The 27,284-nt window shown below is 39.8% G+C and overlaps 1 protein-coding gene across 1 annotated transcript in view; it reads right to left on the bottom strand.

The window, feature by feature from the left end:
- USP22 (ubiquitin specific peptidase 22) overlaps positions 1-27,284 on the bottom strand; it is a 92,323-nt gene that overhangs the window by 21,024 nt on the left and 44,015 nt on the right. Inside the window, 4 exon segments of the mRNA XM_066329816.1 lie at positions 3,543-3,589; positions 3,592-3,711; positions 22,057-22,158; positions 26,907-26,951. Of these exon segments, the coding sequence (XP_066185913.1) occupies positions 3,543-3,589; positions 3,592-3,711; positions 22,057-22,158; positions 26,907-26,951 (314 nt within the window).

Raw genomic sequence — 27,284 nt, 5'->3', positions numbered from 1 at the left:
TTTTACTTGCATGAACTCTGTATGTTCTACACTTATTTCGGGAAAAGGTTTTACTAAATCAGCATAAACTCTGTATTTTCCACAACAAAATGCAAGGCTTCTGTCTTTGTAAAGAACCTTAACTACATTTCCCCCCCCTCTTGTACCTTTGTTGTAACTTATTTTAGACATAAGTCAATTCAACAGTAGCATCTTCAGATATCAAAGCCATAAATCATCTGCTCCTCTTCCCTCTTGGTCCTCACTTCTCAACTCTTCCTGTGCTTGTGCTGTGCACTGTGATAGGTGCACAAGGATGAGTAATGATGGAAAGAAGGAAGGTTTTGTTCCTTCCATTTCTGAGTGGATGCACTGCGTTCTGCACTGCTCCCAGGTATTCTTACTATTCCAGTCACAAAGCACACGAGACCACAGATCTTCTAATCCTATCCTCCTGAGGGTCATTTGGAAAGGATTTGGATAAACCTCAGGGTGTGAGCCATCCTGAAATTCATCTTCATCAGTGAAGCAAAAGTACAACACAAACACCAGTAGGTAAAAAGGAGTGCACCAACCCTTTCAACCAAAGGCTCAATGGACTATTCTGTGTGTTCTATCTTCCCTCTATCAGCTTCACCCACTATCTGTTACTCTCAAATCTTTTCATTCCTTTTCTTATGCAGTGTAAGTCATGTCATGATTCTACTGAGAATAGGTTCATGTAGCACAAATGAGGTGTAATTGATGCAGTCAGATATTTTTAAAACAAACAGAGCTCAATGCCTCGTGTGTCTGCTAGAAAAGCTACCACTTCAGGAAAAAACCACTTCAGTCCTGAGAACCATTTGATAGTCATTACTCACCACCAACCTACTTCAAGGTGGAAGAACTTTGTAGGTTCCTATTTATCACAGAGAAATCACTCAACCTATATAACTTACACAATCTTCAACAAAACACAAGTGGGATGGGAACTTCTGTTTAAGAGGCAAAAGGGCAAAACTTGCTTATTTATATATAGTAAGTTTTATTTAATGTTCAAAACAGTCTCGCTTTTTCTCCTGAAGAGCTCCCACTCAGGCCACTAGGCAGATCCCCTGGCATTCCATTTGCCTAAGATCACACCTTCAGAAAAGAAGGGTGGAGGGGAGATGAAATTAACCCTTGCCCTGATTGTTTTGTCCCTGGGTAAGATGCTTTGGGTATAACCACACAGTTAATCCAGTGGGAAAGCTATGTAGAAACAAGACAGAACCTGAATCAAGTTTCCCTGGTAATTCAATTACAAAGGAATTCTTAACCAATAGCACTAGCACTGAGATCTCCTGGTTTGCTCAGACCTCAGCTCTGCAAATGCAGTGACAGAATCTTCACTGGAACCACTGCATAGAGCTGGGACATGAAACATAACCAGTCTGCTCCAAAAAAATGCAAGACTTGGGTTTTAATTCTGAATGCAAAGAAATTAAAACTCACTGGAACAGAACTACAATGGTGCTGACGAGCCATAAAAACAGTAAGGTATTTACTGCTTTTGAGTAAATTAGTACTGAGTTGGTTACAGACCCAACAGCTTTGCTAGGAGGATTAAGCTCCAGTTTTACTTCAAGGAGGTTGAGTCACTTTGTGTCCTCCCACAGCACATGGCTGCAGTATTTAATGTGAAATAAGGACAGGGACTATTGCTGTCTGCACAGGTCTGGTGTCACAGATATGGCTGTTCCCTCATCCATACACCCTCGGGTTGCAGAACATTTAATTAATAGAACTAATGCAAGTGTAGGCATGAATTTGATTTGAAAATGAAGGCTGAGCTTCCCAAAGTTGTGTATGAAATTAAACTTGATTGCAATTGAAACTAACACAAATGCTGCACAAAAGTCCCATTTTGGATAACAGCCTGTTCTTTGTTCCATGCACCCTGAGCAATCAACAGGGCTCCAGTAACAAAAATGGAAAAAAAAAATCATTACCTAGAGAGTCTTGATCTTTCCTGCAGCCTCTCAATCTGTAATGTAACACTCATTTCCTTTTCCCAAGGGATTTTTTTAAAAATGCATGTGTTAGTAGAGTGTGGTGATGTTCATCAGCATAAGACTTTATATTACTATTTGATTAAAGGATATCAAGAAAATAATAGTTCCTTATTTTTAAATAAGCAAATAGGTTTCTGTATAACAGCGTACAGAAACTGGTATTTCTATACCCATGACTGATTTTTTTTATCTAGGCATTGTGGTATTTCTCCATTTAACTGCACATCTGGTTTCAAATAATCCTACAGCTGCTACCTATTGGTCTGCCTGCCTTTTGTTTTTACCTACTTTCCTGACAGACTCAGGAACAATTGAAAAATAGAACAAAAGTAGGAAATGTAATATACTGCTAATGATTGATAAGCAGCGTGAAATGTTGCAAATCCCCAGAAGTCTTGAGTATGAGCAGAGGAAACAACTTAGTACTGGAACAACTAAGGGGGCTTTACCTTCTAAATATGTTTAACTCACCTGCAGTGACCAAAAAGAATAATCTCCGGTGAAAAAGGCACAGGAGTAAAATCAAATTGAAAATCAAAAGATAGAGGTAAAGCTATTTTAGGTTGGTCCCTGTCAGAATTGAACTCCATGACAGCACATCCACAGAAAACCTGCTCTGTGTACAGACATCTCCAGCAATTTTAAATGCTCCGTGACAGCATGTACACTACAGCTCTTTCTGGTCTTTTGGTTTGGTGTTATTTTACTTACAAGAAAGCAGGTCTAACACTGAGGGAAAGGCACGGAACTGGGTTTGTTTTGAAAGACATCTTAAAACTAGGAGCCCATGTCCACCCACAGTCCTTACATTACTGATGTGGAATTAAGATAGTTAATAAAGAATATTTATTAAGGAAAGCCTGTGCCTGTCCAACACAGCACAGACCAGACCTACAGTAAAGGCACACTGCAAAGCCAGGTTTCTGAGTGGGAAAGGGAAAGAAGTGCAGCTTGTTACAAACTGTAACAACACATTCACTCCTCTTATCCTCCTTCTTGGCCCTTACGGGTTTCCACATAAGAGATGACAGAAAATATGTTTCTGCCAGTGAACAAGCACTGAATAGATCCTTAAAATATTCATACAGACCTACATAATCAGCACCTTAAACCACAAGGATGTATACTACTGTGTTATTCTCATTCCATTATTCTCATTATTATCACCCAAAGAGCTCATGACATATTTTCTAGTTACAACTTTGCACTTTAATTAAAGCACACATTCAGCTTAAGACTAAGGACTCCCAGATCAGTCTCAGAAGAAACGGCAGCACTGTAATTATTCTCATACCAGCTTTGCCTAAACAAGGGTGACCTCACAACAGGACTTAAAAGCCATTAGTTTTCTTTTCAGCAGCTGGGTATTTTTGACAGCGATGGTCTCAATCTTTACTACTTTGTTTTACTACATTTTGAGGGGAAACACGACTTGCATTCCCTTATATTTGCAAACAGAACACAATTCCTTTTGGGGCAAGAAACAGCATCGTGGCAAGGTGATGCTTTGTGGCAAACAACACTCACCTCCTGAAAGAGCGTAGACATTTCACAGACCAGACATGAGCTGGGCTTTGCATTTCACATTTGTGCCTGTCGGAGAGGAAGAAATCTCGCAGCAGTGGAGTGTGGGTAAGTGCCTGGACAATACAGTTCATAAAACATGTGTTCCCAAGATTGATTAGCCCTCGTAGACCTATAAAGACAGACAGGAGGAGGGGATGCATAAGCATAATGAAGTTAAAAAACCTGGCAGATTTGCATTTTTATATAGTTTGCACAATATTGCCATGGATTTATGGTATTACATGCACAGCTCCAAATACAGTTTTATACTGGTTTAGGGGAGGCTATTGTATTTTTGTACTCAAGTCACAAGAAGCTGCAGAAGCTTTTCTGAACTACACTAGGATTTCTTAAATTCTAATAAATACAGAAACCTAAAAATTCAGCAACACCACTACCATTATTTTGCAATGGTTGTTGTGCCACATGTCACCAAAACATGTCCCTCCCCAAGACTGATACCAAAGTCCAATGACAACAACTGGTAAGTCAGTACAGTAATAACCAATACATTTAAAGAAATCAGTGAGTAAGTTTTCAAACTGTTTAAAAAGCTCTCCCCCATGCAGGTCATGAAGCCAGAACAAGCTTTTGTACTGTCATAATCATCACCTTTTAAAGACAGGTAGCAAAGGAAACAGCCCTGACAAACCAAGTCAGGCTGTGCCATCTAATGCAGACTTAGGAGATTTTGTATAAAACCAAGATATGAACAGAAAAACTTCTAAAAAAAACACTCTGAACAACACTAATTCCCACACTCATTTTAGGATAATTAACATTAATCTACAGCATACATCAAAAATCAACTTGGCATAAGAGGATTCATCACACCTTAAGTCAAACGCTCAGTAATGGCCAGAGACGATTCCTTGTGCTTGGAAACCAAGATGCACAAAGGAAGCTCTTTTGTTGCACAACAGAAGAGAGGTTAGGAGTGGGGAAAGCTTTTCAGTCATTTGCAAAGTCTAAGTGAGAAGAAAAACATGCTCAAATCCTTGAGTATTCCTTCCAAAATGTTAACAATATCACCATACAGGAGCACTAAACGAGAAGAGCATCAGGTGGCTAAAATGCTTATCTTTAATCACCAACTTACTTTGAAATGAGAAAAAATGCACCAATAGATACAATTCTGGTATTGATTTTAAATTAACATAGCCCCTCTCTGCAATAAAATAGGAATTACTACAAGAAACATTGAAAGAAAACACAGGATCACTGGACAGAGAACGAAGAATTTCCTTGTCATTCCACGGGATGATAAAACCCTCTCAGCCGGCAGTGCTGTGGTAATTAGAAGTGGTGCAGTTCCCGTGCAGTACAGCAGATAGTGCTCCAAGGGCTCTTTAGCATCCTGCAGCAGGAGGGGGTGTGGTCCAGTTGCTACGTTACCGAGGAGAAACGGGCACCACACCAGCTTGAACTGCACCCGGAGCTAAAGGCACAGACACAGAGCACTCCTAAATTTTTTTTCCCTGTGTCTAAAGTAACATCGATCTGCTTCCAACAGCTTCCTATTCCTTCTGTTTACTCACAGGACAAAGTTTCTCATTATATTACAGTGACTTCTACTGGGCAGAAGCTTGTTGCAATTATTTGCTTGATTTTCATGCTGGGAGGCAATAAGTGTGTGCAAACATAGCAGAGTGTTAAATAGTTAATTTGTTGGAGCAGCTTGAAATACTGTGTGATGCTTCAGCTTGGTCCACAATCCTATTTCAATTCCAGTCTGTGTCTCTGCAAACAATGTCACAACAGGAGGGGCTTCATGCTGTGCAACTGGAGAAACGTTTGGGTACCTCTTGCTTACCTCTCCCCTCATTTTCTGCCATTTAAATTGACTGGGTTTATTTAAATCACAGGCTGTGCTCACAGGAGGCTGAAAGACTCCCTGACACACAGGGTATTTTAACAAGCAGAAGAGTCCCTATTTCTCCCTCTGGTTAGCACCAGAATTTTTAAGCCAGCCTGTTCAGCACACAAAACTAGAAGAAAGCCAGTAGTACATCTAGAGATTCCCCCTAGCACTTTCTGGCGTCTAATAGAGCAGTCACAAAGCAAACACATAAAGGCAGCTTTTGGAATCATTTATTAAGCATCATTTATTACATGCCTGTGGCTGGACCATCTTTTCCTGTGACCCAAGAATCAAATTCTTTCCTCAAAGTTGCACCAGGAAGACAGTTACAGGCATCAGACTCAGAAGGCTCTTGGTTTACTCTGATTTCTTGGCCTTTGGAGTCAGTTTTTCATAGATCTAAATAGAGTGATTCATGTGCTGGAACTTCACTTGAATGAACCAAGACAAAGCAACCTGCCAAACAGACAAAGCTGAAATTTGAATACTTCAAACTCCAATAAATCAGAAAATGGTGATTTGTAGCAAAACATGAGAACTTAGTCGAAAAGGGAAAAGGAAAGGAGCACACATCAATCTTATCCTTGTGGGAACCATGACTGCCAGCTGCTGTACAGTCTCTTAAACTGGTGTTTGAAATGAAACAGGTATGAGGAACTACAAGTTCAGGTACTGCATAAGTAATTGCAGCACACTGAAAAACATCAGAATTTTTATGTAGGTAAACTAAAGAACTGACAGAACTCAGAACCAACACATCCTCTTGTGCTTAACTTTTATGGGAAATAATGAGTTTTGATGGAAAGAAAAACAGCTAAAAATTAAAGCCTGTACAGCACTCTGGGTCAATAACTATTGAGAATGTAAAGCTTTGTGCCTGCCACACCTATTCCCTCCCCTTTAATAAAGCCTGGCAAGGTTTTGCTGGAACAGTCAAGCATTGCAAACATGTGGGTCATAAATTAATAGAAAAATAATGTGCCAAAACCTCACATGCAGCAGTCCATTTGTGCTAGAGCACCAACAGTGGTCTCCACCAGGCTTTAATCAGAGCACAGTGTCAGAGTCTAGGGATTGCCAGCAGGCTCCAACCTCCATTAATAATAGAGCTCTGCTACTTTGCAGACTTCTGCTGTGCTTCATACATTGTCTTTATTTTTGTTTCTCATTAATTGTTTCTGAAATGAGCAAGGGCAACCTGTGAAATACTTATATTTTTTACACATGGGTGTGTGGTGTTGTAGTATAAATGTACTTCACAGGAAAAACAGTTTTAGCTCTGAACCTTGCTGATACAATTTTAAATATTGGAATAAACTAATGCGGCTGTCAAGACAAGATTTTAATTTATGGTATAATCATAAAAGAAGAAGATATCCTTTAATCATCATGCATGGGAATACCAACACTACTCTCAATCTGCCAAAAGCTGGGCAGTCAGGGCAAAAGCAAAGGCAAGAAATCTACTTAAGCAATGTTTTGAGCACAGGGAAACCCATCTGGGAAATTCTCTGTACATTTGGTCTCAGGACTGGGTTCTGGCTGTCTTACCTTTGTCAGCTTCAGTTCTTCCATCTTCTTCCAGGAACAGGTTCTGTTTTTCCAATGCTCAAAGCAATTGAGCACCAATGGTTGTTGGGATGCAGGGAGATCCAGAACACTGGTTCTGCCAGTCCACCCACACAGGGGAGATGAAAAATCCAAGACAAGATAAAGAAATTCCACTTCTCCATGAAATGCAACTCTACAGCTATTAGAGGTGGGAAGCAGGGAAATGAGAGGACCGCACATGAGTAGAAAATACAGAAAACCCCATCTGCCCTCATGGAGGAGGTTCTGTTTGCCCCTAAACACAGCAAACAAACCAGTCTGAACAAATGTTCCCATGCAGAAAGCTGGGATTAATGGAATGAAGGTTCTGGAAGGAAGAGCAGCAGGCACTGGACAATGCACCTTGGTGAGACAACCAGGAGATCATTCAGCTGCACTGAAGCACAGCAGCCTGTGATCCTTTCTACATGAAGCAACAGGCTGGCAACACCTTAGAGCAATCTTTGTCCCCTACCCCCAGTCCCCCATCTGGTGTTGATGCTTCCCTGCAGCTCCATCAGACGGGTGTCACAGTCAGTGCAAGCTGAGGAAGAGCTCACTGAAATATTTAAAGACAGTTCAACATCACACTTGGAAACAAACAGTGTAGCAGAGCAGTGAAGATTTCTAGAATAATTTTGAGTCCTCATCCTATGTTCATCCAATAGGAGCTGGCAACAACATTTAAGAGCATCTTTTTTAAAGTATTTCAAGAGAGGACTGCCCTAGCACCTAAAACTACACCCAAATTTTCCCTCAGCTTTTAAGTTTCAGGTGTAGAAAAAAAATCACGCATGACCTGAATGGAGCTGCCACAAACACTGTCCCAGTCAGACCCAGAGCTGCTGTTCCACCTGTGTGCCAGGAGCAGCAGTTTTGCTAATGGGGTTAGTGACAGCAATTATTCTCCAAAGCTAATCCCTTTTGAAAATGTTAATACAAAAATACTCATTTCAGAAAGGAGCAGTATACAGGTACGTAAAATTACAAGTCTACACGGGAAAACTCATCATGTTCTGTGATAACACTGATCACATAGTGATCAAAAAACCCCAACCATGCAGTTTGGTGAATTTATTCCCCAACACTTGAGCAAAGGTTGAAGCCCTTTCAGTCCTTTTCTCAGGGAATGAAACCCACAGCAACTACAGAAGCAGGAACACTGAGTCAAATGAATTAGAACCTTTTCTTGAGAGGTTTTTACAGAACATTTTCAACAAACTTACCAATAACATATTTGGGTAGTAAATTGTTTCGACAACTGTTTAAGAAAAAGCTGCAGAAACTTTTGCCACAGCCAAATTAAATTAATAAACTTCAACCACGTGATCTTAAAAAGTAACTGAACAATTCAACTACCTCCAGCAAACACAGAACATGCATTTACCCTGAAAGAAAAAAAATCTCTTTGGGAGGGAGAATAAAAATGTGATTCATTGATTCACATTAGTTCATCAGTAGATCTTTCTTCAACAGAGTAGTTTTGACGGCAACACCAAGCCAGGGAACTCACGACAGATCAAAGAAGTGAAGATGAACACTGAGGGCAATAATCTTCCCTTGTTCAGTCACTGCTGAACCAGGTGAAAACACGCTCATGCTCCCTCTTTTTTTATTTTCTGACTTGACTCCTCCAGCTATTCAGGGCTGCCAGGTCAGTCACTGCTCAGTTTGAATGACTGTAAATGCCTTTGGAAACAAACCACCTTCCCTGAGCTGTCTCACCAGCACCACCCACCCAACTCCCACCCCCTGAGCTGTTCCATCACCAACAGGCACAACCTGGAGAGCTCTGCTCACTCTTCTGCTCTACCCAACTTCTAAGCTAAGCCTTTTAAATCACAAGTCAGAATAGGAGCAATCTTACTTTAGAAAATGAGATCTGCAATACATTTTTCCAATTTATTCTATATATGTTATATTCTATACCTGAATATTTCACTGGATCATTCCATTATCTAAAATATATATGTGTATGCACATCAAGATTCATAGGCCATGTTGAATCCTGCAGTTTTGGGAGGCTGAGAGGATGACAGAGGACATTGTATTTAGATAATACTGTTACAAAATTTGGATTTCTTTTTCCTGTTTTAAATATAATTAAGCATTTTTATTTGTCACTGACAGGAATCTGAAACCAGCCCCTTCATCTAAAGCCCTGATCATACAGAGAGACACTGAGTCCAGAAGCAGTCAGCCTAAGACTATGAAGAATAAGTCCTGTAACTGAGAGAAAATAAATTATAAGACTATTTTAGATATATTGTATTGTGCACTGCACCAAAACCTGCAAGTTTAGCCACCCCTACACAGGGAGAAAGGCAAGTAAATCAGAAAAAGGCCCTTCTGGACTGGAAAAAAAAAAACAAACATCATAGGAAAAAGAAATATTTGAAGATTAAATGAAATCCATCTTTAACTTTCCCAATTCCAGCTAAAGGATTCTGGATCACTGCATTTTTTCCATTGCTATTGAAGTAACAGATTGCTCAATAGCAAAAAATTTGCTTATGTGTACGAAAGGAAACTGTCCATGAGTTTGTTTCCAGTTGAGAACCCTGGAGTCCAACTACAGAAGCTGCTACACTGGAGGGAAGAAGAATATGCCATGAGTGGCACACGTATTGCCACAAATCATTAACTGTGGAGAGAAAAAACAATATAGTCATTATTCCTCCTTGGATGTATCAGCAGCACCAGAAGACAAGGACTATTTATAAGGCTGAATCATCAAACCCCAAAGTTTCTCAGTCTTGGTGTGTCACTGCTGTACAGAGCTGGTGGAATTCATCCTCATTACTGACCTGTTTCACTGCTAAACACAGCTCTGCCCTGAGGCTAAACCAGTCCATTTAAAGGAGTGATCCAGACACAGTTCACTCTCTACCTGAGCAAATGACAACCCAACCCAAAAGTGGAATGTGTCCCACACACTGAATGCAGGCTGGCACCTCAACCACGTGCTCTGGTATCTACTTACTTTTCCCAAGGTACTCACTCCTGACCATGGGTGGTTTTGTTTTCTAAACAGAGTTAATTTCCCACCTTCCAGATTTTAAGTGGTTCAAAATAAACAACACAGCCGTTATTATTTCCCTGTCTGTAAGAAAACTCTCACCTTATGTGTTTTGACTTAAATCCACATTTAACAGCATGTTCAAGTACTTTATTCAGGCTCACAGGGCAACTTCAAGTCTCTTTTTGGATAATTTCTGGCATATTTGGTACAACTGGGCATTCTGGAGTGACCTCAGCATTCCTAGGAGACTTTCCAGATTTATTCTTTATGTTGTGTTACAATTACCATTCAAAAGTCAACGTTTTTTATTCATTTTCTCCCATTAAATATCCATAAACCCATGAAAGTTACCAAATGGCAATAACCCACCTACATTACACTGCCAGGATAGATGCATAGTGAGAGTTGCAGCAGTTCAGTGGCACAGATTAATGTATTCCTAGCACATCTATGAAGAGGACACCCATTCATCCACACCACATGGAAACAACAGCACTTACTGAGACACCAATAATGTTTTTCCAGCATTTAGTTTGCCCCTCCAACCCCCCTTATTTATCAGGGAATTGATTGCATTCACTATTTTTATTCAATAGCTTCCGTGACATCACATAATACACACTTAGAGAAGGGACAAACCACATCAGGACAGTGCAAATGTAATTGGAAGACAAAACAATAACTCAAGAGCACTTGTTAAAGGGGAGAAACTATCTGAAATCAATTAAATTCAATAAAAAAACACTGTGAAGTAGGAAACAAGGAAATCAAGCGGACAAACACAAATAAAGGAGCAATGGCTACAGTAACTCAGCCTCAACAACTCAATCTGAGCAGTAGTTCTTCTACAAACAGTATTTTAGAACTTAACAAGCAGGCCTGGAGGTCATTCTGCTCTGGTGACAGGTAAACCTCAGCTGCATGATGTCTGGAATTGAGCACCCATTTTAAAAAGAAATTATGCAAAGTCAAGAACATGAATAAAAATTTGTATGGAATTAATATTGGAGACTGGAGAAACAACTGAAGAATCCACTGGTTGAGTTAATTAATTAAAACCAGATAGTGCTGGTGTAGGAACAGCCAGGCTGACAATTTCAAGTATGTTACAGGCCACTACAATGAGGACTGTAATTAACTCTTGTGACCTACCAAAGCTATAATAAAAAAAAGACTGAGCTCACAAAAAGTAAAATTTAATTAGATATTAAAAATAATTGTCTCAGTTAGAAAACATGGCAACGAGGGAGTTTGGGACTCTGAGTTGTTGGAGTGGTTCCAAGGCAGCTCTGTCAGCCCTGATTCAGGAGAGGTGTTTGATGCCCTTCCTTGTTTCTCATCCTGAGACTGCTCAGCCATTCAGACTGATACCACAAGGAGCACACAGACCAGCTCTGGCAGGAAGGGAAGGTGAGGGCATTTCCGCATGACAGCTCAGCCCCACCTGATGCCAACTGCAAAAGTGGTGTCACAGAAAGGGTGAACTCACCCCCTGCACACAGCAGTATGAGTCTCTGACCTCTGAGCAGCTTCACTCAGCTCACAGCCAGCCAGGACACACAGACAGCGCCACAACAAGAGAGGGACACAGGACCTGTCAGTGCCTCCCAAAACCAGCCACTCCTCATCGCCTCTCCTGTAACAAACTCCAAGTGCAGGCAGGTGTCTAAAAGCCACAGGCTGAGCAGTGAACAGCCCTCATCCCTGGATCCCTACTCGACCTCACAGCTCTGGAAACCAAAATTACCTGCCCTGCTGCCACTCCGGCAAGGATGGAGAGCAGGTAACAGCTGCTGCTGGAATGAGGGCTGCTAACACTCCTCAATGTTATTTTTAGACTACATAGGTATTCTGTGCATGGGCTTTTGCATTTCTGGCTCAATGCATCATTCTCTCCATTTAGTAATGCAAAAATAAAGTCACAGGATAATGCAAAGAGATCACCTGGGTCTGGTATTTCAGTTCATTACCTTTGTGTCACGCATGCTACTGCATGTCAAGGAAAATTCAAGTTTGCAGCTATCAAGAAGGTTTAAAATCAATTCTGGAGGAACTCAATGGAGTTCCTGTATCATGCTGCACCTTCAATTAAAATCAATTGCATAACATTGACACAAGACTGGACCCAGGGTTCAGTATAGGAGATGTGTTTGTGGCTTATTTAAACAAAGAATTTCTAGCAGTGACATAGAAATAACCAGCAACAAATGGAGATGAGATTCAAGAAGGTTGCCCTTTGCCAGATTTAGGAGGAAAATGGAGGAAAATGACATCTCTAAGCAACAACTACCAAGGATGACTTTACTACAGATCCTTCCCAAGAGCAACAGCTTGGCCTTTCCACACATCCTACTCGGCCACATACTGTTGGAAGGACCTAAGGCAAGTGATACTGTTGGAGCAAACACATCAAACAAGTTACCAAGAGTATGATCCAACACAAAGTGTATCATTTTATATTATTATTGCACAGATGAAACCTCTGAGCCAGAAATGACTCCTGAGTGTGCACAGTGTGCCAGACACACAAAGTACTTTCTATACTCTACTTCCAACATGTATATCTTTGAGCCAATTCCCAAACTGATGATGCCAAAACAGGAGCCTTTCCACAGCTCAGAGGAGTTCCCATTCCCTGCCTTAGGGCACATTCCCTGTGATTTCGTTTCCTAAGGCTGCTGTGTGTGTTCAGCAGTGCGCAAGCACCGTGCCACTGATTCTCTGGAGGGGTCCTGATCAGTCAGGATTGTTTTTATTCCCATTTCTCCAGGCTTAGAGTACTTCACACGAGGCAAGTGATCTCCTTGGACAGTGTGGGCTGTGAGGTTACAGCCTGTCACTGCTTTGCAGTGGCTGCATGCCCAGATTAAGACCAAGCACACAGACAGGGCAGGAGCACTTGATGTCCTTTAATTTCTCCTCCTTCTGATTTGGTGGCAATTGGCTCCTGTGTGCACACCCTCAGCTTGGTAAAATGAGTCAGCATTCCTAAAATATCTGGCAATACAAACAAACAACCTCTTAAGGTTAATTTTTCATATGGCCTGTGTAAATAGAGAAGTTGTTTCAAGCAAGACAAGGGACTGCAAGTATCTCTTCCCTCTGAATTTAAATTAAGAAATGCACTTCCAAAAGAAAATGAAGTGTGGGGTTTTGACCAAGCCACTGAAAAGTGCATTGAATCTTCCATTAAAATCACAGGAAACAGCTGCAGAAGTTATTGAGAGGTCACCTGATCTGTCCCTATACCTAAATCTAGAATTAATAGTACCTGTATTATTCCTGACAAATGTTTCTATTAATTGTTCTTAAATCTCCGCAATGATGAGATTCTGCAACATTCCCTGATGCCTCTTGTATTCTGAAGTGTTCCTGTCTCATCTTTGTAAACAAAGTAAGTCAGAGTTTAAGAACTGCAACAACATTAATATGGAAGATATACATACAATAAAACCTATAGATAAGCTCCCCTAGTGCTAGAGCTTCTGAATTAGAATAAAATGCTGCAAACAACAATAGCTTTACAAAAGCTCCTAAAATGAGGGAGGAGGCAACTTGTCCAAGATTTAGGGTTAATCACTGGTTTTCTCTACCTATATGAATTTACTATCTCCCACAGCAAGCTTATGCTTAAAATAAATGTGGGGGAGAGGAAAAGGGGAGTTAAAGGAAAGGATCTCTGCATTGTGCAAGAGTAGTTTGGAACCTTTTGGTAAGTCATCTCACAAGACGAGGACCACAAGGAGCACCCTGCAAATAGAGGCCTTTTTTTTTTCCCTTCAGGGCCATGGAAAATGTCAGGTTTTATATCCGTAATTTTGTATTTCAGCATTTTTACTGACCATCTGCATTGCGAAATTGTTTTTTCTCTCTCAGGTGTCAGGAAGAAACCAACACAGCATGTTCTCATACCCAGAAACCTACACAGCCTGTAATCATCCACAGCAACCATTTCTCTGTTTGATTCTCTCAACTGAAATGAAGAAAGCTGAAAAAGGCATGAAGTTCTGCAGCAGAACTTGAACCAAACTTCCCTGAATTCCTGTCCTGGCATATCAAGACCCACTGAACAAATTTTGTCTGTTGGGCTTCAACCTGATCCAATCAATCTCTGTCAGGATCTCTGAGCATTGAGCGAACACTGGGGAATGTACACACAAGACAAGAACACATATTTCATGTATGTCACTGGAAATAACCACTTTATCAAATCTATTACTAAATATCAAAGCATTATCTGATCCCTGTAAAATAGGAAGATCAGTTGGCTAGAAGAGAAAGACACAATCATAAAATCCAGGAATGGTTTGGGTTGGAAGGGAGCTTAAAGATCTCTTCATTCCAACCCCCTGCCATGGGCAGAGATACTTTCCACTAGGGATGTGGAAGCTCACAACAAGAGCTTCAGAAACAAAAAAGCACTGATTCCTGAAAAGCAGAAAGAACACCATGAAATGTCACATTTAAGTATATGCATTGCATAAAATGCCATAGTTAACTACAGAAGCCAGAGACCTCTCAACTGTAGTGCTCATTGTATACTCAGATAAACAAAACCGAATAAATTTAAAGAAGTTGAAGAAAGCTATGAAGAAGCCCTCAAAACAACCAGGAGCTGCCCTGTCTCACAGATCTTATAAAGTTCAAGACACTGAAGTCTTAAGAACCAGAGCATTAAAAATAATGATTATTCTCCTAATTGCTGGAAGGTCAGGGAGAATAGAAGACATCCAGCATCAAAAAAGTAACAGTAGCAGGCAAAGAGCAGGAATTATGTTTGTGAAAACGCCTGAATGAAGGATCCAGAGCTTTATGGCACTGGCCTTTAACAGCCAGTTAAGCTGTAGACCCTTCAAGATGTTTTCCTCTGGCAAAAGAAAGTCTTTATGCAAAACAAAACACTTCAAAAGGTGGCACAGAATAAAATATTCTCTTGCCCTCCCCCAAAGCAGCCCAAGTTAAAAGCTCAGTGAGCTGTTGCGTGCTCTGCACAGAGCACAAGCCTTGCAGAGAGAGCCCTGGGCAGATGGCACCCGTAAGAACAAGAGGTACTCCCACCAAACTGACAAAATAAAATTCACACCCGCAGCCGTCCTTTCCCCCCAATATCACACCATATGCTGCCTACAAGTTTTTACCCTTCCTCCAAACAGATTTCACAAATTAATAACTTAAGGAGCAGGCAAAGTGCCAATGAAATTAAATGCATCCAATATATTAATATGCACAAATTATTGTTGATGAACTGGCACAGAGCTTGTCCAACAATCCACAACACACAAACCACACCACATGCTGTTTATGCGTGTTCCTGCTTTCAGTATATACTGTATCTACCTTCTGGCCACACAAAGCCAACTCTGGAAGCAGACAGGAAAGAGCAGAATGGAAGGTCAGAATAAATATAATCAAAAAAAGCAATCCACAAAAGAACAAAACTGAGACAGGGATGATTTGCCTTGCTGAAAGTGCCACACTTACTGTGTTGACACCAAGTTAATCAGGTGAAAATACAGTGGTAAATCAAGGTTTATTTCAGATTGTTGGCCAGAGATATCTATGGATGTCTCATCCCTGGAAGCGTCCAAGGCCAGGTTGGACAGGGCTTGGCACAACCTGGTCTAGTAGAATGTGTCTCTGCCTATGGCAGAGGTGGAACTGGATGAACTTTCAGGTCCGTTCCAACCCAACCCATCCTGTGATTCTATGATTTTTGAAACATAAGAAAATGAACCTTCTCAAGCTAAGGACACATCTCTGCCCATGACATGACAACAGGCACCTGTCTATAACCACCGCAGTTCTATGGGCTAATTCTCAACTTTCTTACCTGTAACAACAAATACCTCATTGAAATAAGGTATCTTGTTCAGAGGGCCATAATCAGATTCTGGCTAAATATTGCTGTTGGGTTTTCCTTGGTAAGAAAATTCAGATTCCCATAAAATCCCATTCAAACAGATGACAAAGTCACTGACACCAACTGCATTTTTCAATGAAAGGCTGTTGTTTTGACTGCATACTGAAGTTATATAATGACTTAGTGAAGAAAACATAGCACAGGAAAAAATTAACTACCATTACAGAAAGTGGTAAGACAGATAATTGAGACAGTAAACATTTTACACTTGAATTCAGCATCTATGGGGGGAGGGGGAGGGAGGGGGAAGGCCTTTGGGTGCTTTTATCCAACCGGATTTAAGCGATTAAGTTTCACTTGAAAAAGTACAGGGCACTGTTTAGGAAAATCAAATTGAAACAGTGTCTGTAAACTAAAAATAATGTGTCTGGATCAGTAACAACCATAGATCTACTTCTAAAAAGTCCAGAGCAGGAAAATCAGGTTTGAGTTAGAAGTTTGGAATGTGATCCAAGCCCTGGATCAAGAACCTCGTCTTCTAAGGAATTTCCCATTGTGCAAACACACACAGGATATCTTCTTTTGCCTCCAATCCCCAAGAGCTACCTAGAGTTACAAAATTAAAGTATTCTCTATGCAACTAATAGGAATGGCAATTTTCCAAGACAGGATAACAGAGAAATTCAACCCCAACTGCAATCTGCTGATTCCACATACAAGTAGTTGTAACTCTGTACAGTCTGCAGGGGTTTTAGCTGACATCAACTCCTGATCTTCCTGAAAGAGGGTCTAAAATCCAAATGAATATTGTGGTAACAAGATCAAAACCCCCCTCATTCTTCATTGGAGCTGGCCTGGTGGCAACAAGGCATTCTGAGGAAGTGCTGTTCATCAGTCAGCTCTTCAGATGCTCACTGATTTTTGTCTATCAAAAGTTTGCTCACTCCAAGAAGGAAAGTGCTGCAGGGACTTCACTGATAACTCAAATGTTCCTAATCTTACCCAGGAACAATTAAATCACAGATAACTCAACCAACTGCTGTGTAGATAAACCACACACAGTAGCATTACTGCAGTGATGCAAATTGCTTTCTGGCACCAGCTTTGGAAAACCAGGTGACAAACTCCCAGACAGTCAATATACAAAATGGCAACTGAAGCACCCAATCTGGAATTTTTCCTCACAAAGCCTTTTGCAGAGGGAAGTTTTGATTTTGTATTGATAAAGAGCTAAGTTTAGGAAGTCTAACAACACTTTCTGAAAGTACAAACCTCAGAGAGTAAATTGATACTCGTGTTTTAGAATTCTTAAAATATTCACATCCCTCTAATTTTTCTTAGAATTCCCTGGGAGCTTTGAGAGGAAAGGACCTTTCTAAATTTATTTTTAGGATCAGCTTTATCAATTTTAGACCTAAGAAATGTATTATACAACTGGGTCCAGTGGTCAAACATGCTAAGCTCGTGACAAAGTAAAACAGGAACAGAAGGCTTTCCTTACTGATATGAAGATCCCATTGATTTTTACCAAACCAACCTTTTAAGAAACAATTTTTCATCAAGAAAACCATTTTAATAATGAAGTTAATACAAATAAAGCCAAAGAATAAAGCCAAAGACTACATTCACCTGAGTAGTCTTAAAGGTGGTTTTCCTTTCCTTCATCACACAGCAATCTAAAAGAATTTGAGAATCAGAGATTTCTATTCAGGATGCACTTTGTGCAGTCATAACTTCAAACGTCATAGTACTACTGCTTACAAATCAGTAATTTAAATTTAAAGCCACAGCTAAAAATGTGGTGCTGTACCAAACCATATTTTTCATTCCACTTTTCCACTTGAGCTACCTTAAGTACCATCCAATGAGAGAAAATGCACCTGAGTGCTGATACATTCACAGAAACATCCCAGTACTAATGCAGCCTTCAACACTCCCAAGTCAGAAAGGCAAAAATGCTTCTGGTAGCTTGTCTAGAGAACCAGAAATATTTTCCAGGTCACCGTTCCTCTTCCCTTGCCACCTTCACACAGGAGTTCTGCTGCAATATTTATTCCACTCATGCTGCTCTTTGGCCCATCAGCCTGCTCAGCACTGCAGCTGCAAAACCCAGCTGCTACTCCCAGGCAGTTTTGGTTTTGCCACCTCTCCATCCCATCATTCCTGGTGAAGAGGATTTGCTCAGTCTCCTGGAAAGGTTTGTCTCCCCTCTGCCTTTTTGCAACACTGCTAATGGGAATCCCGGGTGGCTCCTGCTAATTACCCACGTGCATTGGGAGTCTCATTCTTCCCATTGTTAATACACCCATCTTTAGCCACTAAGTCACTTCATATGCTAATCAGAGAGCAGCTGATCCCAAGCTAATATTTCATATACTCAGGAGAACAGATCTGCTGGGGGTATTAATGACAGCAGAGCAAGATGAGCTTGGAAAATTGTTCCCAAAAGATACTGTATCACTTCTAGTTCAACCCCCTAACAAATAATTTGCTTGTGAATGTGGAGCTTTGTCCCTTCCCTCCCTTGCAGAGGGAGGCCACTTTACAGACAAGAGGAGACTGAAAAAATTAGCTTTTTTCTCTTACAATGTTGAAATCTAATTAATTAGCTGTTAAGGCTTACCAAATTTTTGCCTGAAACATCAGTTTTAGCCTGAAATCAAGATGAGCATTTCTACGAATATTGAACAGTCCAGGACTCTACTCAGTCCTGCTGCTGAGAGCAATATAAAACAACTTGGGAAATTTCTATGTTTCCTCATCCCTTCAGCCTGATCTGTGGAAAAAGCTGTGGCAACACAATGAAAAAACCAGCATGCAAGTGTCTGAGGTAGAAGGAGGTCTGAGAAAGTCTTGAGTTGACACTGCTTCCACAGAGCACGTTTATGGTCTGAGTGGATGTGACATTCCTCCTGACTCTCCTGAAATACAAAAGCTCCATCAAAACGTCAAGTCAGGACACCAGAACATGCAATGTCCCACATAAAATCCACACTGCAAGGATTTCTCATCATGGCTTTTTGCCTGTAAGACAACTCAACATTTCCACTTGGTTAACAGTGTGTTCCAAGTTACTTTGAAGGTGCAACATTGGGAACAACCCCGTACATCCCAAAAGACAGCAATCAGCACAGTTTCCACAGCCTGCAGTGGTGCCCAGTGTGAGCTCTCATTTCAAGAGCAATTTGCTCAATGGCAAAATAGATATTCAAGTCAAGTTACCTGCACTATCTTCTTACTAGCTGGAAAAGTACCTAGGAGATGGAAACACACAGCATTTTAAAGAGAACCAAGGAAAATTTATGGATTTCTTTTACGGTTTTTTTCCTCATTTTTCTGAAGATGTGAACAAGAAGTTCCTTCTTCAATGGGTTTCAAATTGTCACTCAAGTAGAAAAATCAAAAGATGTGAGTTTTGCACATTATTTCCTCTAGTGAACTACCAGTTCAAGTCTCCATTATAAGATATTCATCTCATGTCTGAGTATTCTTCGGTTTTAATTCATGGTGCTGATCAAAGACAAAAGATCCTGCAGCTGTACAAAAGTTCAAACAGCTCAAAAAGCAGCAGACACATCCAGCTGTTTTGAGAAGCACTATGAGATTGCTACAAATTTAAGATAAAAAAAATTCCCTTCATGTACCCAGAACATTCAGCCATAGAGTAAACATCCACCTAAATGAGTGTCAAGCATGCAATACAGATGTGACAGGCAACTGCAACAAGCCTTCTACCACCTAAGAGTGTTTTAGATATGAAGACCATCAAGTCTAATGTATTTTATTGTCAGGACTCAAAATCATATGCAAATACTTCACATACAAGTTATGTACAGCCTTTCAAGGCCACACCTGCCCAGGTTTCAGTCTGTTGTCCCAAGTATTTTAGTTATAAACTGATACATTTGTCTTATGCAAATGCCGAAACAAGTGTTGGCACAACCACCATTCCAGGTCATGGCAGAGCAGGGAAATGTTCCACTCCCAAGTGACATCCACGGATCTCTAGAGGTACAATAGAGAGCACAAATCTCACCTTGGCCTTCCTCTTAAAACAGCTTTGAAAAGAGCATTTCATGCATAAAAGGCAGCTGGTTATGTTTTAACAGACTCTTGTGTAAACAGAAGTGCTCAACAGATGTGCAGCGTCTATCAGAGATGGTTATCAGCACCATTTTCATTCCCAGAACCAATAAAACTGGACATCATGCCTATTCTCTGAGCCATTTACCTACCTCAGAAGATAAACTGGACTCACTAATATCTGCTATGGGATTGATAAAAACCTGATGTCAAAAGAATTGAGTATTAGAAAAAGAGAAACGAAAATGTCCAGCTACTGCAGCATTTGTCTGCAAATAGGCTCTTCACTGATCTGAAACTGCAAACAGACAAGTCAAAGTGAGGAGAGGGAAGGCAAAAAGACTCTGAAGCAGATTTATATTTAGCAGCAGGTTAGGTGGAGAGAAAAGGCTCAAGGACAATGGCAGGTCTTTTCTTCCTTGAGCTAAACCCCCAATGCATTTTTGTGAAAGAAAGCAAGTCTTCTGCTTTTAACTGCAGCCCAAAACTGCATTATGGCTTCTAGGTGCTTTGATTTTTTTTCTTTCCTTTCTAAATCTCAGCACACAGGCAGCTCCAGGGCTCAGTAGGAAAACTCTTAAAAGCAGGCCTGCAGAAGTGAAGAGATCAGTCATTCCCTTGTCCCCGTGTTCCCGGAGCTCCCCCGCCCAGGCAGCCGCAGATGAGATTTCACGCAACCAGACATGGCCTTTTTAAACAGCCTGAAAGATTTAAAATCCTGCAAGAGCAAGCAGAGCATTCCTTCTGATTGGAAAGAGAAACACTGAAATGTGCTTCAATTCTTCACAAAGGTCACAGTAACCTTCAAAATTCTATCAAGCTTCTTCCCCACTCTCCAGCTCTATTATCTTTAGTAATTTGTAATGTTCTTTACAAAATATACTGGAGTTTCTCAGAACACAAATCCCAGTGTGAACATGATGCAAGCAATCTTTGCTTAGTTAATTTTTCCTAGGCTGCTTGAAGTTTCCAAAGTCCAGATGTTTTTCCAACTGTCTTCCCTGTCCCACAACTGCAAAACCATAGGTCCTTTCTCTAGAATTACCATTTTATATACATTTTCAACTTACTCAGTGCCACTCAGTCCATTTTTTTTCCAAATAAATATACACATACTTTGGATTAAATGACTTACTGTATTAGAAACATGGTACTAGAAAGCTTCAGAAAGTATGTTCAGTGTATTTTAACAAATGCAAACATGTTGAAAGCATGACATCTTCCATGAAACAGTACAGAGCTTTAAAACTGTGGAAAAAATTTAAACAGTTTCCCACTTGCCATGTCTATGGCTACACCTCCAACCTTGTACAATTAACAATCTTGTACCCTTAATCATTATTTCAAACCTTCACCATTAAAACGTTACTGTGCATTTAACAGCAGAGGAAAGTGCCTGATAATCTTAATCGGAGCTTGTCAGGAAGTTATTTTTAACCCCCTGCTACCCCAACCTAAAAACAGCGGGGCAAAAATTGGAAGAACTGTTAATTTTTATCACCTTTACCCAAAAACTGTCCAGCCAGAAGCAGATGCACACACTTCAGAGAATTCTTTGCTCTAGATCACTGAACTCTTAAGCATTAAACCTTTGAGATGCATTTCAAACCTGCTAGTTGGCACCACTGGAGAAATAAAATCATTTTTCAGAGCTCATAGGAGATTGAAGAGATCCCATTTAGTGTGTAAAACATGAAGTAGGAACGTGCTGCTTCTGCTAGATCAGATTTACCAATGGATTGCTTTGGTTAAGGATGCACCAACGACAGGATTTCCCTTCACATCCCTGCACAGGATTTCTGATAAAGGCTGAGTTGAGATAATATCAAGCATATTGTCAAAAAAAGGATTGTGTTTTGTTGCTGTTACACAGCTCAATCATCAGCAGTACCAGAGCAGATACCCTTCAACAGCGGGAAAACAGTAATGTAAAATAAACTGATTTTGTTACTCTAAAGCTTACAGAAATCCACTACAATTACCAGTGGAAAAACAACACAGAATTTTGAACATGCAAATCAGTGTCAATTTGGCTCCAGAAGGGATTTCTGGAACTCACCTATGGTGCAGTTTGTGGTTATTTTTCTTCGCTTGGGGTTATGTCGTAGCAATTCTAACTCTCTCTTGGTCGGCTCCCATGTTGAATACTTCTCTCCAATGCCTAAGCAGATGAAAACAAAGTTTCAGGAAGTTCTTTAGTGAAAGGATTAAAAACTCTGTTCAAGTCAAAACTTTCAACATACTGTCCATTAAGTTAGATTCAATTTATGCACAACTTCAGGATACTGATTGCTTTTAACCCCTTCTCAAAAACTATGGTTCAGAAAGATATCACCAAATTTTCCAACAAAGAAGGTCTAACATTAAAAAAGAAAGGTACTTCTTTACTTATAAAGAACAGCTAGGCCAATAAGCTTTCCATTATTGGATTATAATCCTCTTTTCAGAAATTACAAAAAAGAAATTCCAGCACAAGAATAAACTTGCTATTACTCAAAAATACATTTCTTTGTGCTCAGAGGAGGCTAAATGACAGAACCAGCATTGATGAACTTGACAAGTTATTAATTGACCTAACTTAATGGACAGATAATCTTTAGAGAACAGCAGAATTTATTAATTCAATATACTAAACAGTTACTACATGTCTTAGGATATGCCATTACATAGAATGACCTCTTACACCATTAATGCAGGATTAGACAAGTTTTAATTTTTGACATTCACTTTGCTGACATATCTAATGTTACCTAAAAATGAAATTAGTAGTAGGTTTAAACACCACCCTCCCTCCACCAACCAGCCAAAACTCTTCAAATATTAAACCACCCTTCTCATGAGCTAAAATCTGTCATTATTCTCTTTGAAGACCAACACTGCATTTCCAGTAGATTTCTTTTGCTCAAAGGAAAGCGCAGTAGAAATGAGTCAGGTCAGTAGTATGGAGACCAGATTTGCAATCAGCACAGAGCTGTGTTCAGTGTAAACTTGATACAAGAAAAACATAGCAGTGAAGACTCACGTGCTGACCAGCTCAACACTGCTGCAGCTTTCTATGTAGCACAGAAATTGCTGTGCAAGGTCAATTATTGTGAATCACAAAGGCATCTCAGCATTAAAAATAAAGAATTATAAGATGTCAAGCAGTCTATTCTAAAACTGAGAATTAAAGTCAATTAAGAGTTATTTTTCACAGAATACATGGAACAGAAGCAGCACTTTGCTACAAAAAATAAATTATAAATCATACATATGAAAAGGATAGTAGAAAAATATAGCTGGAGGCTTACACATTCTGCATAATATACATTAAATTTTAATCACTCTTTGATCTTCACTTTCAGAAATAGCTATGCTTGTCAGAAGCTACCCTCCCAAAAATGTTCAATTCATAGTTACTACTGACCCTCCAGGTTCCAGTAATAGAAGGTCTCTTTTTTGCATTCCCAAGGACTAGAGAATTCTTATTTATAAAAATACACCCATCTCTCTATACACAAATCTCTCTATTTGATTCAACAACAGATTATGCAAGGAGCTTAAGGAATAATACTAGAATCCATTTCCTTTATCTAAGGTTCAGCATCAAGCTACACACCCAGGAAGACAGAAAAGGCAGGGAATGACTGAGACTGATGAGATAACACAGCTGTAATGCTTTGGACACACTGCCTGCCTGCAGAGACCCTTTGGAGACACACAGATGGACACTTCACAGAGGATGCAAAATTGGCTTCCAACAGGTTTGGCATTGATGTCTCCAGCAATCCTGGTCATGTTTGTAACGCTCCCTTAGGAATTTATATAAATTCATTGGTAACACTGTGTTAGTAGCAGCAGTTGCACTGTGCAGCTGTAAATTCCTGTGTTTGGGTTCACTGCAGTTAAAACCTGGTCAAACACAGTCAGTCAGTGTGATGAACCCTGATAATAATTAAGATATACCCCCCCTGGATATGTTTAAATCCTGGTTTAATTCAAATACAACAAAATTCATACCTGGAAACACATGTGCATTTTAAGCATGCAATAGATCCACGTATATCAGCAGCACTATTCATATATATTTATCTATATCTATATACAATAATATAACTTAGATGCTGTAGAGGATAGGGACCAAAGCATGTCACAAGAGCAACTCTAAGTAAGGTTAAACATGACAGACTGGATTACTTTTAAGGATTCTGGGTCACTCAAATATTTGTTCAATTAAAAATGAAATGAAAAGAAAAAAATATGCACAATTAATGCCACAAACAGAGCAAACCAGACAGAAAAGGTTCTGGCAGAAGCCTTTCCTTAGAAAGAGCACAAGTGAAGTCAGACATAGAAAATAAAATGTGTTCTGTTCCAGCTATATAACTTAGCAGAAATGCTGAGGTTATATTACTCTTGAAAATTTGGAAAAGGCAGAGCCATTATTTAGGAATGGTTTGATGTTTAAAAATTAAAAACAGCAACAAAAAACCAATCAAAACAGAAATAAGGAAAGAGGTTTAATAAAAAGGTTTAATAACACTCACAAGCATGCCAAAAACTCCAGTATAAACTACCTTAAACAAAGATTTGCAAACCATGCACAGGTCACCATTCACAATTAAAGGAAAGTAGTGTTAGAGAAGTGAAAATAAGTAATTTTTAAAATAGTCAGAGATTCAAGTCAGCATCTAAGAAATTATTTTATTGGGTGAAGTACTGAAATTGGCATTTCTCAGAGAATTCATCAGGGGCATAGGGATGAGTGAAGGAAAATGAAGGCTCTAGTTTATAAAAGTCACAATTTTTCAATCATTGTTTACTTCGCTAAACTTCAGCAAATTCCAATTTACCCCCTCCCAAAAATTTAGACATTAATTAGAACCAAGGGCTCTGTGTATTCTCTCCTCCCCTGTTACTATTATTCAATACCAAAGGAAAAAATACTGGCCAAGTTGCAGCTTGTTCAGAGTTTCATCAGATAACCCTGAACTACAGCTGCACTGGGGAACTCAGCACACTGGGAGTTAATACTACAGGAGTATGAAATGAATCTCATGACATTTGGGGGTTTTCTTAAACTTTTTTCCCCTCCAGGCATCATGTTGTTATGTGAGCATTTATTAAAGTATAAACTAACACCCTGCAAGCAATGTGTAGAGAAAGCTGAAAATATACTGCATTTACCCTTCAGTTTTTAAGCCAACCAGTTTCTGCAGACTGGATTCACTTAAGTTCTCTAAGTTGGCAACAAGACCTGAGGTAAATTAACTCTGTGGTAGCAATATCAACCCAAGACACGGAGTTTGGAGTTTGTGCTCCTCGTGACACTCAGTTTGGAGAAAGAAGGGATCTTTCAGATAACAAGAGGGAGGGAGCACATGGATTGGAACAATGGAGAGAGAAGGAAAAATAACAGACATAATTCTCCATTATTTGTCCCATGTACATTTCTCATTCCTTAGATAAATTCTTGAGGAAACACATGGTTTCATAATAAAAAGACATAAAAAAGAACCTATGCCACGACTTAAAAAAAAAAAAAAAAAAAGCCACATTGCAGACTCCAGTAATTTAAAGTGTTGTTGTCTATTTCTTGATTTTCTGTCTTCACTGGTCACTACGCATTAGTTCTCTGGGGACAGAAGATGCAATGTGCATATTCATACAAATATGTATTTGTGTATGTATATTTAATGTGCCATTCATTAGTCAGTTAATCAGTACAGAGGCTTCCTGCCTGGCATCTCCTCTGGGTGAGTCTTCAACCTTCTCTGCACAACTCTGTGGTTCAAGACAACCAGAGGAACAACCTCGTAGCTGTAATTCCCTGGAATGTAAACTACAGCAGGTCCAAGGCAGGACCAAGTGGCTGCATCTCAGTCCACAAGGCACAAATGTACCAATTGATAAGGATAATGTAAATAAGAAATTACTCTTTGAATCTGCATAATTAAAAGTAAGGAACTGGGGGAGGTTTCCTCTTCTACAGCCTAATGAAGATCTGTTACGTTGTTGCAGTTGATTGATTTGGCACCTCAAACACAGACTGAAGGAGTTGCCAGAGTAGGTACAGAGCTTGAATGAAAGGTTTCTAAACATACTCCCATTTTTGTCTTGCTTTGAAAACCAGTGCTTTGTGCTAAAACCTTTTAAGGAGTATTTTCTTGTTCTAGGACTCCCTATCCCTCTTTCCTCTGACTCCCTCCCCTCAAACACGGCACAAGCAGGAAGCAGACTGGGATCTGTAGTAGGAACCAAGTGAAGGTAGCTATCTTTTGAGCCAGCAGAAAAGCTCTCGTTAATACGATGTTGGCTGCTATTTTTAAAATTGGAAATGAGGTTAAGAATGGTTTGAAGTCATATCAGCCCTGACTAAGGCTGTCACATTGAAACAGGATGCCATGGATTCTGGAAGAGACATTACTAGACAGAAGTTATCTGTCTTCAAATACAGACTTTCCCACTTTAAGAAAACATCCCCCCCAGAGGCCACTGGGAATGGAAGATGACAAGCTTTTAAAACTGATGCTTACAAACTACTCCGTTTAGAATAAATGATATTTCCTTTCCAAAAAAGAAACCAAACCAAACCAAAAAACCCCCAAAGAAACAAATCAAAAAACCCCAACCAAACAAAAACAACGGCCAAACAAAAAAACCACAACAGAAACACCCCCAAAACAAAACAAAACCCACCAGAAACAAAACAAAACAGAAAAGGTTTGTTTTGGAGGAATTCTATCAAGGAAAGGGCATATGAAATCAAGTTTGCTGCAACTATTCAATCATTGGAACATATCCAAACAAGAGGAAAACGATTTGCATGATAAAACTGGCATTCTTAACTGTGATTCATGTCTAAAATGGCAGGATAATCAGCAAAGGGACGCTTGTTAGTGAGGTGCGTCGCCAGCCCACGCCTCTTACCTGTCATTGTACACTGGTAGTGAGAAACCACTGTTGGGGTGAAGGCTAAAAAAGAAAAAATTAGGGAAAGCAAACTGAATAAAACAAATGTGTGTACATATATTTGTGTGTAAATATTTCTACATAGATACTGTGCGTGTACCATGAAAGCACAGGTGTGTAAGTAAGCTGGCATGATCTATTTAAAAAAAAGTTTAAAAAAAAAAAGAAAAAAATCACACACAAGGGTGGCATTTCACGTGAGGGGAACAGATTTATTGCCTGTACCACGTAAATAAGCCTAAAGGAGCAGACTGCTACATTCTCTACCTAATACAGCTCTAACTTTTGATATTATGCAAGTTTTGTAGGATTAATATTAGATATTTCTATAATTTC

This window comes from Sylvia atricapilla, chromosome 15 (assembly GCF_009819655.1).
Source record: "Sylvia atricapilla isolate bSylAtr1 chromosome 15, bSylAtr1.pri, whole genome shotgun sequence".
Lineage (NCBI taxonomy): Eukaryota > Metazoa > Chordata > Aves > Passeriformes > Sylviidae > Sylvia > Sylvia atricapilla.
The sequence above is the reverse complement of the archived record's forward strand: the minus strand, read 5'-3'. Positions and strand labels throughout refer to the sequence as shown.